The sequence below is a fragment of the Saccopteryx bilineata genome, chromosome X (genome assembly GCF_036850765.1).
Source record: "Saccopteryx bilineata isolate mSacBil1 chromosome X, mSacBil1_pri_phased_curated, whole genome shotgun sequence".
Lineage (NCBI taxonomy): Eukaryota > Metazoa > Chordata > Mammalia > Chiroptera > Emballonuridae > Saccopteryx > Saccopteryx bilineata.
In genome coordinates this window covers 65,310,373-65,323,413 of record NC_089502.1, presented here as the reverse complement: position 1 = coordinate 65,323,413, position 13,041 = coordinate 65,310,373, and the positions used below count along the sequence as shown (strand labels likewise).

Genomic DNA, 13,041 nt, shown 5'->3' with positions numbered 1-13,041 from the left:
ACAGTTATATCTGATATTTGAAAGCTTTTGTTTAAGAAATTCATTAAGATTTCATTTTTGAAAATGATGTTCAATGTTTTTCTATTATTATTAAATTTAATGCAGTGACATTGATAAATCGGGTACATATGTTGAGAGAAAACATCTCCAGATTATTTTGACATTTGATTATGCTGTATACCCCTCCCCCAAAGTCAAATTGTCTTCCGTCACCTACTAACTGGTTTTCTTTGTGCCCCCCCTCCCCCCACGCCCCTCTCTCCTTCCTCGCCTCGTGCAAACCCCCACACCCCACCCCACCCCCGTTATCACATTCTTGTCCATGTCTCCGAGTCTCATTTTTATGTCCCATCTATGTATGGATTCATATAGTTTTTAGTTTTTTCTGATTTACTTATTTCACCCTGTATAGTGTTATCAAGGTCCATCCATGTTATTGTAAATGACCCGATGTCACCATTTCTAATGGCTGAGTAGTATTCCATAGTATATATGTACCAAAGCTTTTTAATCCACTCATTCTCTGACAGACACTTGGGCTGTTTCCAGATCTTCGCTATTGTGAACAATGCTGCCACAAACATGGGGGTGCATTTCTCCTTTTGGAGCAGGTCTATGGTGTTCTTGGGGTATATTCCTAAAAGTGGGATAGCTGGGTCAAAAGGCAGTTCGATTTTCAATTTTTTGAAGAATCTGCATACTGTTTTCCACAGTGGCTGCACCAGTCTGCATTCCCACCAGCAGTGCAGGAGGGTTCCTTTTTCTCCACATCCTTGCCAGCACTTATTCTGTGTTGTTTTGTTGATGAGCGCCATTCTGACTGGTGTGAGGTGATATCTCATTGTGGTTTTAATTTGCATTTCTCTAATGATTAATAATGTTGAGCATTTTTTCATATGCCTATTGGCCATTTCTTTGTCCTCTTTGGAGAAGTGTCTAATTCATTTCTTTTTCCCATTTTTTGATTGGGTTGTTTGTCTTCCTGGTGTTGAGATTTACAAGTTCTTTATAAATTTTGGTTATTAACCCCTTATCAGACGTACTCTCAAATATGTTCTCTCATTGTGTAGTTTGTCTTATTGTCTTTAGCTGTGCAAAAGCTTTTTAGTTTGATATAGTCCCATTTGTTTATCCTGTCTTATTTCACTTGCCTGTGGAGATAAATCAGCAAATATATTGCTGTGAGAGATGTCGGAGAGCTTACTGCCTATGTTTTCTTCTAAGATGCTTAGGGTTTCACGGCTTACATTTAAGTCTTTTATCCATTTTGAGTTTATTTTTGTGAGTGGTGTAAGTTGGTGGTCTAGTTTCATTTTTTTTGCAGGTAGCTGTCCAATTTTCCCAACACCATTTATTAAAGAGGCTGTCTTTACTTCATTGTATGCCCTTACCTCCTTTGTCAAATATCAGTTGTCCATAGAGCTGTGGATTTATTTCTGGGTTCTCTGTTCTGTTCTATTGATCTATATGCCTGTTCTTATGACAGTACCAGGTTGTTTTGAGTACAATGACCTTGTAGTATAACTTGATATCAGGAAGTGATACCTCCCACTTTATTCTTCTTTTTTAAGATTGCTGAAGCTATTCATGTTCTCTTTTGGTTCCATATAAATTTTTGGAATATGTGATCTATATCTTTGAAGTATGTCATTGGTATTTTAATTGGTATTGCATTGAATTTATAGATTGCTTTGGGTAATATATACATTTTAATGATGTTTATTCTTCCTAACCATGAGCACAGTATGTGCTTCCACTTGTTTGTATCTTCCTTGATTTCTTTTATCAATGTTTTATAATTTTCCGAGTACAAGTCTTTAGTCTCCTTGGTTAAATGTACTCCTAGGTACTTTTTTTTTTTTTTTGGTTGTAATAGTGAAGGGGATTGTTTCCTTAATTTCTCTTTCTGACTGTTCATTGTTGGTGTATAAAAATGCCTCTGGTTTCTGAGTATTAATTTTATATCCTGCCACTTTGCTGAATTCGTTTATCAGGTCCAGTAGCTTTTTGACTGAAACTTTAGGGTTTTCTATATACAATATCATATCATCTGCAAATAATGATAGTTTTACTTTTTCATTTCCAACTTGAATGCCTTTTATTTCTTCTTCTTGTCTGATTGCTGTGGCTAGGACTTCCAGGACTATGTTGAATAAGAGTGGTGAAAGGGGGCACCCCTGCCTTGTTCCTGATCTTAAGGAGATTGCTTTTAATTTTTACCCATTGAGTATGATGTAGGCTGTGGGTTTGTCATAGATGGCCTTTATCATGTTGAGGTATGTTCCCTGTATTCCCACTTTGCTGAGAGTTTTGATCATGAATGGGTGCTGGATTTTATCAAATGCTTTTTCTGCATCTTATGAAATTATCATGTGGTTTTTCTCCTTCCTTTTGTTTATGTGATGAATCACATTGATTGATTTGCGAATATTGTACCAGCCTTGCCTCCCCAGAATAAATCCTACTTGATCGTGATGTATGATTTTTTCCATATATTGTTGGATCTGGTTTGCTAATATTTTTTTGAGGATTTTAGCATCTCTATTCATCAGGGATATTGGCCTATAATTTTCTTTCTTTGTGTTGTCTTTGCCTGGTTTTGGAATCAGAATTATGCTCGCCTCATAAAAGGAGCTTGCAAATCTTCCTTCCTCTTGAATTTTTTGAAATAGCTTGAGAAGGATAAGAGTTAGTTCTTCTTTGAATATTTAGTAGAATTCACTTGTGAAGCCATCAGGCTTTGTTGGGAGTTTTTTGATAACTGTTTCGATCTCATTTGGTGTCATTGGTCTGTCCAGGTTTTCTGATTCTTCCAGATTGATTTTTGGAAGATTGTATGTTGCGAGGAATTTGTGCATTTCATCTAGGTTGTCTGGTTTTTTGGCATACAGTTCTTCATACTATTTTCTTACAATATTTTGTATTTCTGTTGTGTCAGTTGTTATTTCTTCACTCTCATTTCTAATTTTATTTATTTGAGTCCTCTCTTTTTTAATTGGTGAATCTAGTTAAAGGTTGATCGATCTTGTTTACCTTTTCAAAGATCCAGCTCCTAGTTTCATTGATCCTCTGTATTGTTTCTTTAGCCTCTATGTCATTTATTTCTGCTCTGACCTTTATTATTTCCTTCCTTCTACTACATTTGGGCTTTAATTGCTGTTCTTTTCTTTCAGCCTTCTGTATATCACTCTGATTGCATCTATGGTAGGTACACTAAGTGACCATTTATCTTCTGTATAAATAAAACTGTGGAAAAGGAACCCAAGGCAGCCAGTTCAATTTGCTGAGAGCTCTTACTCAATTCAAGTTCCTTCCTTAGGTAAACAAACCTGAGTCATGTACTAAGTTCTGCCCACTCACTCTGTATCTTTGACATTGGTTCGGCACAGAAAGATTCCATCTCTCTTCTACCAAACAACTCTCCAGATGTCAATTACACTTAAATTACTTTCACTTCCTGGATAAGTATTTTAGGAGCTTTAGTCATTATTCAAATGTCCACAGCTTTTAGTTCCTTCACTTTCATGATCATTCTCTGCCAAACACATTCGTGAGGGTTAGCATTTTTTTAAGTGTAAATATTCACTTCCCTGCCAACCTGCTCTCAGTATTCTTTCTCCATTTTTAGTCTGAGGGGTGATGTTTTTAACCTTAACTTAGCTAGCCCATCTTTGAAAAGCTCAAAATCTAGGTAGGAAGGTCCCAAGTAGCTGAATTTGCATATTTCTGATTTTTAAAATAAATTTGTACTCTTTACTATATTATAGATTCCACAAGATTTCTTCATATATAGTGTTTTCCCCAGTGTATTATTTTTTAGATTTTACTCATTTTAGAGAGAGGAGAGAGTGAGAGCAAGAGAGAGAGAGAGAAGGGGGGAGGAGCAGGAAGTACCAACTCCCATATGTGCCTTGACCAGGCAAGCCCAGGGTTTTGAACAGGCGACCTCAGCATTCCAGATCAATGCTTTACCCACTGCACCACCACAGGTCAGGCTCCCCAATATATTTTAAATCAAGCTTAGTTAACTTGTTAAAATCGGTGTGCTAAGTCCTAGGGACTATTTCCAAAGTCAAGACCCATTCCTTGAGAAATTGAGAATTTCTGGAGAAATGAAAATATGATTTACATGTGATATTTCCAAGTACTGTACTTTCATTATGTAAAGTGAGTTATGCTTCTGTTTGCATCTATTTACATTAAAACCTCTACTAACCAAAACACTGTAAGGATGAGGTGTTCTGGTTAATTGAATCTTCTGGTAAACTTGTAGCTAACCAGAATGTTCTTTCTTAGTTCAATTCATCTTTTAAAACATCTTTTTTAAAAGTACCAATATACCCTTGACTTATTAAATACCATCTGGTGAATATATTTGAGTATCTCTTTACTAGAAAACTCTGGGAAGACGTGGGGTGATCATTTTTTTTAAATCACAAAATTTGCAGTGTTCAACTCTTTATAGTGACTGCTGTGTGTATATGTGATTAGCTATCACTGGATGATTCTTTTTAAAATATTTCTATAATACGAGTTTAACTCATTTTCTTGTCATTTACTTGTTTTCACCAAAAGATAACAGGGGAGAATATTGATATTGGAGGTCTAGTTACATTCATTCAATTTAATTTAAATGTGGTTTTACAGCTTACTGAATCTAATTGTAATTTCTAATCAAGTACAAGCAAGTTGTATTTAGACACTCCATAATGAGATTTTTCTTCCTTGAATGGAGATAGAATTCTCATAGTAGTGTTGAAATATATTTTCAGCTTTATAGTGATATATTTGATAAATAAGAATTGTATATCTTGAAGGTGTACAGCTTGATATTTTAACGGATCAATATATACACACACATTGTGAAATGATCACCACAGTCAAGCTAATTAACATATTTGTCATTTCGCATAGTTACCATTTTCTTGTGTGTGTATATTAACACTTAGAGTTATTCTCTTAGCAAATTGCAGGTCTACAATATAGTGTTGTTAATTATAGTCACCATGCTATACATAGTAGTCAAAACACCAAGGTACTAACATAAAAACAGGCAAAAATCAATAGAACAGAATAGAGAGCTGAGAAATAAACTTGTGCCTTTATGGTCAATTAATACTGGACAAAGGAGGCAAAACATACCATGGGGTAAAGGTAGTTTATTCAATAAATTGTATCGGGAAAAGTGGACAGATAACATGCAAAAAAAATGAAACCAGGCTACCTTCCTACACCATATACAAAAATTATTTTAAAATGGATTAAGAACTTATATGTTAGACTGAGAAACATAAAAATCCTAGAAGAAAATGTAGGCAGTAAAATCTTGAAAGTTTCTCATAGCAATATTTTTGATACATTGTCTCAGGCAAGGTGAAAAAAAGAGAAATAAACAAATGGCACTACAGCTAGCTAAAAATCTTTTGTACAACAAAGGAAACCATTACCAAAATTAAAAGAAAAACCTCTGAATGAGAGAACATGTTCATCAATGATACATCTGATAAGAGGTTAACTTGTCAAGAGCTTATACAACTCAACTCCCTCCAAAAAAAATACAATCCAATTATAAAATGGGTAGAGGACCTGAACAGACACTTCTGCAAAGAGGACATACAGATGGCCAATAGACGTATGAAAAGATGTCCAACATCACTAATCATCAGAGAAATGCAACTTAAAACTACAGAGGGATATCACGTCACACCTTTCAGAATGGCTATCATCAATAAATCAACAAACAAGTGTTAGTGAGGATGTGGAGAAAGGGGAACCCTCATGCAGTGTTCGGGGGAATGCAGACTGGTGCAGCCACTGTGGGAAGCAGTATAGGATTTCCTCAAAAATGAAACTGCCTTATGACCCTGTAGTTCCATTTCTGGGAATATATCCAAAGAAACCTAAAAAGTAATTTAAAAGAATAAATGTACCCCTATGTTCGTTGCAGCATTCTTTACAATAGCCAAGATGTAGAAGCCGCCCAAGTGCCCATCAGTAGATAAGTGGGTAGAAAAGCTGTGGTACATACACACAATGGAATACTATGCTACCATAAAAAGAAAACCTTACCTTTTGCGATGGCATGGGTGGACCTGGAGAGCATTATGCTAAATGATTTAACCCAGCCAGTGAAAGACAGGTGCCATGTGATTTCACTCATATGTGGAATCTAATGAACACAATAAACTAACAAACCACATAGAAACAGACTCAGAGAAAGCAGACTAACAGCTGTTCGAGGGGTTTGTGGGGCTGTGTCAAAAAGCTGAAAGTATTAAGGAAGTACAAACAAAAGCAGAAAACTCATAAGACACCGATAGCAGCATGGTGATTAACAGAGGAAAGGTAGCGTGGGCAGGAAGGAAGGATAAAGGAGGGAAATGGGGAGGGAAGGAGACTTGACTTGGGGAGATGAACACACAGTAGACTGTATAGGTGATGTATTCTAGAGCTGTACACCTGACACCTGTATACTCGTATTAACCAATGTCAAGTCTATGAATTTAACTAAAATGTATATGTATCATCAGTTTTTTGCAGGAATGAGGAGTCCTATTCTGCTCTACTGTTGGAAAAGTAATTTCAGCTATTTTATATTTTTGACCTGAAGTGGTTTTTGTTTTTGTTTTTCTTTGTTATTTTGCCTCTAGCTTCCCATATATACTCCACCGCCTCTGCAATCTAAATATATTGAAGAGCAGCCTGGTAATTTACAAATGGGCTTTGCTTCCGTCCGCACAACGACTGGTCGTTATATTAGCTGGTGCAAGGTAAGCTTATTCTAATGGTTGTTCAGTCTGGGAGGTTTCCGATTTGTATTGCATGCTATATAGTTGTTCCAGTTCCCCATCTGTATGGAGCAAACTCCCCCCGAACTTAGTTGTTTAAAACAACCACCATTCTATTAAATTTCGTGATTTTGTTAATCAGAGATGTGATTGGAGTTGAGCCACGTGATTCTTCTGTTGCATGCGGTGTTCACAGAGGTGACTCAGTGGCAACCATCAGGTGACTGGGCTGATTGACAGGGTCCAAGCAGCTTCACGGTCAGCTCTGTCAACTTGTCCCCTATGCTAGAAGGCTGGCCTCAGCTGGAAATGTTGACTAAAGGACCTACACATGGCCTCTTGTGCAAGGTGGCCGGATAACCTACATGGGCAGTTCAGGGCTCCCACAGACAAGGTTACAGGAGGCCCTATGCAGGGTTAGCCCAGTTTCTCACCAATCCTCAAGAAAGTCACTTCTACAGCATCCCATTGTTAAGTCTAGTTTTAAAGGGACGGGGAGAAATGCCACCCCTCAGTACAAGTAGCAGCAAATAATTTGTGGCCGTATTTTTCTACTGTAGGACTACTTCATAGATTAAAGTAGTCCAACAAGTGCTTAGGTCACGTATCCTGTACAAAGCATTGTTTGGCCTGTCACATGAGGCTCTGGGATTACTTCTGAATTGTTTCTTATTTGACGAAGCACAGTTTTCACTTGTTTCATTTTAGCTCATAAAACCAATCTGACTGTGGTCAGCTATTGGGCAAAATAGAATTCACTTTATTTTACTAGTTAGCCTTCAGTCAGTGGTACCCAGCAGTAGGGCATGGAGTAAGTTGCTGCAATGCTAATGTTTCATTATCGTGTTGGCATGTGTCAGCGTCCACATCGCCAGTGTCAACATCATAATGATTATGTTGCTACTGTTGTTTTCCTAATTCAGACCTAATAGCTACACAGGTTTATTTCCAGTGTAGCCTCTCCAATTGTGAACCTCTGTGCTTTCTTTCTAATCCATTCTTTAACAAAAGAAAATTCTAAATGATCTGATTGAAATACCAAATCTGTCCATTTTAGCCATTCCAGATGATATTTAAAACATCTGCTGAACATGTGGTGTTATTTTTGAAAACTTGTGCCTGTCAAATAATTCTTATAGCACTAGTTGAACTACGTACACATTTGTGATAGTTTCATCTCAGAGGGAAATGTCTTAACTAATTAGGGTCTGAATCATGCCAGCGATTAGATGATTCACACTTTAATCTCCGGAGACCTAATTTTCCTTACTGTTCTCAAAGTTGTTTTCAATGAGGTAAATTGTTCCTCAGAGATACTTAAATGGCTATTACAGCTATCACCCAATTTAAGGCTAGAAGAACTTTATATTCTGTTAATATGCTGAAATAATTAGGTTGAAGAAGGACACTTTGGAATGCGTTTCATCTTTGATGCAAAGAATGTTCCTTCTCTAATTTTCCTCTTACAATGTAATATAATTTTTTAAAAATTACTTCTGAGTCAAATTACATTCTGCATTAAACTTAGAACCATGTAGAGCAAATTCAGTTTCTACTCCAACTCCTTGACGATGTTTTGAAATTTAGAGAACAGTGTCCCCTAGTGGTAAAAGTGAATTCCTAAACACAGCTAAGGGAATTTTTTTCAGAACTGACAGTTACAAGATTTCCCAATTAACTTGTCAGTAGGTATTATATGAAGGTGAAATTTTCTCCGGCGACAGTCCCTAAAGAGAAGTAGCTCAGTGGCAGTCAGGGACTATGCTGGCTCATACAGCCGGAAACCACAGTGAACAGAATCAACCTGTGTGGGTCTGAGCAACATAAAAATATCCGAGACAAAATTACTAATACCAAGCTATCTCAATAACAATAACTTATTCCCTTCCCATCTAATATACTTATTTCTATTTTCTTTGCTTTGAAAAAAGTGTTTAATCCCATGGTTTGTTAGCATCTATTCTAAAGGAGACCATATATTTAGATTGTGTTTTCTGGTTCCTTCAATGGAGTACAGCACAGCTATGGGCAGTTATAGTGGATAAGTCATTTCCTGCTTCATTTTTCTCCGGATGTAATTGAGATAGTGCCTATCACTCAATAAATGTGTTTAACTATTTTTTTTTGCATTAAAATAAATTAGTTGGAATCAGGTAAGAGGAAAAAAATTTGATTTAAAGCTTTAATCCCTCCATGGGTTAATTAATCTTGGTTTATAGACAATGTGTGTGGCTATTTAAAAACAAGATGGATACTAGCCTGTGTGGGGTGATTTCTATCCTGAAATAAATGTCTTAATTAGATTTTTTTTCCTCATTCTAATGCACACTTTAAAAAGGGAGATGAACTTTTCTTTAGGCTTTTTGTTGTTTTATTCTCCACAAATCATTAAGATGTTGCTGCTGCATCTTTATTAATCAGATCTTGCTTCTAAGCTGAAATCTACCTGTCTTTATGCTTTATTGAAATTCCAGCCAGTTTTCTAGGCCATTATAAAATCAGATGATAAATCTTTGTGTTTCTGCAATAATTTTTATATGAGCTGTTCTTATTATTTTATAAGCAGTACTTTACTTATGTGAGGAAAATAGTCAACAAGTATTAGCCATGTTAAAGAGAGTGAAAACCAAGAACTGAAGAGAAGCGACGTTCAACAAATGCCCTGGCACAGAATGAATAGGGAAATTCAATTTGGGTGCAATGCTAAGTCAACGTTTTAGTTAAATCTGAGCGATGTCAGCTATTTGATTTAATTATCAGCATTTTCAAAAATGTAAATATCCTTTTTCCCATTTTTGCATAGGGTGTTTATGTCTTTGTGAAAAATGGAATAATGGATACAGTACAATTTGGAAAAGGTAGGTGGGCGAACCATTTATAATTAGGAATGTTCTATTTTCTTTTTACCTTGTGAGGTTTTTAATGTGAACAAAATAAGCATGGTATCTCCTCCATTGTCTGTTTTGACAACTGTAAGGATACTTTGCATAGCAGTTTATGATAATAATAAATAAAGCAATAGTACCTATAATTTTTTGGCTATAATTGTATGCTAAGTATTTTACGTAATTTATCTAATTTAGTTGGTATAGCAGTTTTGTGACGGTTAGTATTCTACTTATTCCCCTTTTATAGATGAGGAAATTGAGCTTTAGAAAGATTGAGTTGGTTACCAAGGCTGCATATCTTGTAAGCGGCAGCATCTGCTCTGAGGCTCTTTTAGATTATATCCTCATAATATATTGGCCTAAGCCAATTGTCAAAATGAGTATATGGAGGACACAGAGATCAGCTAAAATTTACAAGTCTCCATGATACTGATGAGATATATATATATATATATATATATATATATATATATATATATATAATCATTATGTAACATACATGAGAATTAAGTCCAGATTATATTCCTCATCCATCATCTTGAGAAATATGATTAAATAAGTGATTGCTTTTAAATAATTAGTTAGCATAGAGGAATGTGGTTTTGGACCACAGAGAACCAATACAATTTAAATATCTAAAAAGCCAAGAGATCGAGACTTCTGTCCACTCTCCATCTTCTTTTTCTCGAGATTCACTCTTCATCGTGATCTTCTTGGTTTAACCAAGATCAACAGCAGCTCTGAGGTTACGAGGCAGTAGTGCCCTGCAGGGCCTAGTAGCTGCATGTGTCTTTAGACTGTTATTGAAAGTTCCCTATAAAGTATCTATTTTAAGTCTTACCAGATCCTACCACTGTTTGAGCAAATAAAGCCAGAATCATTTTTTTGATAGATATACAAAATTTATACAATCAGGAATTGACTTTATAGTAATCCATATTATGGTATGGGACTCTCGCATTGTAGTTCACGGAAGAGTAATAGTGGCTTGTATTATTAAGGAAACAAATATCATGAAATTAGCTTTGGAAGGAAGATTAATTTTGTAATAAGTAACTATTATAACTAGCTTTTTGCTGCTCAAGTCATTATTCTGTTTAGCCTTTTTGAAGTGTTTAAACCATCTGCTATTATGTCTAAATTTTTTGCACTTTATCTATATAGAATGTCCAGTTGTAATAAGTCATTTATATTCACTTTTAACTGATTTCTTGAGATGCATATGTTTATCTGAAGAATCCACCACGAGATTTTCTTCCGAAGCTTGGAGTGATTACAGTTTCAGGATTGGCCGGCTTGGTTTCAGCGAGAAAAGGTAGGATTTAAAAAATATATGTATATTCTTTTTCAACTTTGTTATATTAATTTCTGAATTTTATTGTCAAAGCAAAATCTCATATCCTTTATTGAATATTATCAGGATAAGCTACCTTTAAATATTTAAATTATATAATAGGGCACAATTACTCTTAAAAACTTTTAGTGTTTTCAAGAATATAGCTATTCCAAAAGATGTTCAACATCATTACTTGATGAAAACCATAAGGAGATACCACTACACACCTATTAGAATGTCTAAAATTAAAAAGACTATGGCCTGGCCGGATAGCTAGGTTGACTAGAGCATCGCCCTGAAGGGTAGAGTATGCTAGTTCAATCCCCAATCAGGGCACATACAGGAGCAGCTCGATGTTCCTGTCTTTCTCTCTCTCTCTCTCAAATCACTAAGATAAACATTTAAAAAATCCATTAACTATACCAAGTATATTTGATAATGTTGAGCAACAGAAACTCTCATTCACTGTCGGTGGGAATACAAAATGATACAGCCATTCTGGAAAATAGTTTGAGAAAACTTTGTCACAAAGTTAAACATACACTTACATTGAGACCCAGTAATCCCACTCCTGGAGGTTTATCCAGGAGAAATGACAAACCTCTATCTACCACAATGTACAAACAACTCTTCATCGTCATCTAAAATTGGGAACAAATGTCATTCACAATAAACTAGCTGGGCACATCCACACAAAGGAATACTGCTCGGGCAACAGGAGGAATAACACTGACACATGCAGCCATCTTGATAAATCTGAGTTAAAGAAGCCATTTCAGGAAAGTTTAATATTGTATGATTCCATTTTAGAGGCTTTCTCAAAGAGACGAAACTACTGTGACAAAGAACAGGTCTGTGGTTCCCAGAGGTTAAGAATAGGGAGAAGGTATGAATAAAAGTGATAGCCTGAGTTATTTGTAGAGACAATAGAGCTGTCTATATGCTGATTGTCATGGTGGTCACACAACTCTATACATCTATTAATTTGGAGAGAACTATACACCAAAAAGGTTGAATTCCCTGTATTATCATTTTAAAATAAAATATTTAAGACTATATAGCTATCCTTATGAATATTGTAATTTCTCATTTTCTTTCTCATTTTCTAGATAACTGTTTTTTTAAAGATCTTAATAGTCTCTAGCTGTCAAAAAGAAAAAGGTCTTTAGAATTTTATGATAATATAAAAATGTGTACTAACCACTCAAACTACTTCTCCCTGCTTAGTCATGACAACCAATTTCCTGGAGGCTATATTAAGGATCTGAGACAGAGATACTGACGTCTGAGAAAAAAAATATATTTGTTCTTGGTTCCAAGATTGCTGGAACTGACATCAGCCAACTCAAAATGCAGTTTGGAAAGTAGACACTCGCTACTTTGAGCACATGGGACTTGGATGTATTTGATTTCTTTTCCCCGTCATTGCACTCTTATCTCTACCAAAGTTGTCCTTCTTTCCAACTATACTACTTGTGTAAAGTATCCCCGAGACCAACTCAAGGTCTTTCCGTTAGCTAGGAAATCTCAGAGGGCTCAGGGGTCAGGCCGTCATCAGATTCATGGCTCAGGTTTGTTACAGGGAAAGGATGCAAAGTAAGTCAACAAAGGGAAAAGGCACACAGGGCAGAGCATAGAGGAAACCAGGTACCGGCTCCCAAGAGTCCTCTGCTCAGAGTCATATGAGATGCGCTTAAATACCCTGCTAATGCCTGACCAGACAGTGGCACAGTGGATAGAGCATTGGACTGGGATGCAGAGGACCTAGGTTCGAGACCCCGAGGTCGCCAGCTTGAGCGCGGGCTCATCTGGTTTGAGCAAAGCTCACCAGCTTGGACCCAAGGTCTCTGGCTCGAACAAGGGGTTACTCGGTCTGCTGAAGGCCCACGGTCAAGGCACATATGAGAAAGCAATCAATGAACAACTAAGGTGTCACAACGAAAAACTGATGATTGATGCTTCTCATCTCTCTCCGTTCCTGTCTCTCTGTCCCTGTCTATCCCTCTCTCTGACTCTCTGTCTCTGTAAA

General features: G+C 36.3%; 1 protein-coding gene across 1 annotated transcript in view; it reads left to right on the top strand.

Annotated features, from left to right (window-relative positions):
• APOOL (apolipoprotein O like) overlaps window positions 1-13,041 on the top strand; it is a 76,398-nt gene that overhangs the window by 27,700 nt on the left and 35,657 nt on the right. The window contains exons 3-5 of the mRNA XM_066248978.1: window positions 6,651-6,770; window positions 9,592-9,646; window positions 10,893-10,991. Of these exons, the coding sequence (XP_066105075.1) occupies window positions 6,651-6,770; window positions 9,592-9,646; window positions 10,893-10,991 (274 nt within the window). The remainder of the gene's footprint in view (window positions 1-6,650; window positions 6,771-9,591; window positions 9,647-10,892; window positions 10,992-13,041) is intronic.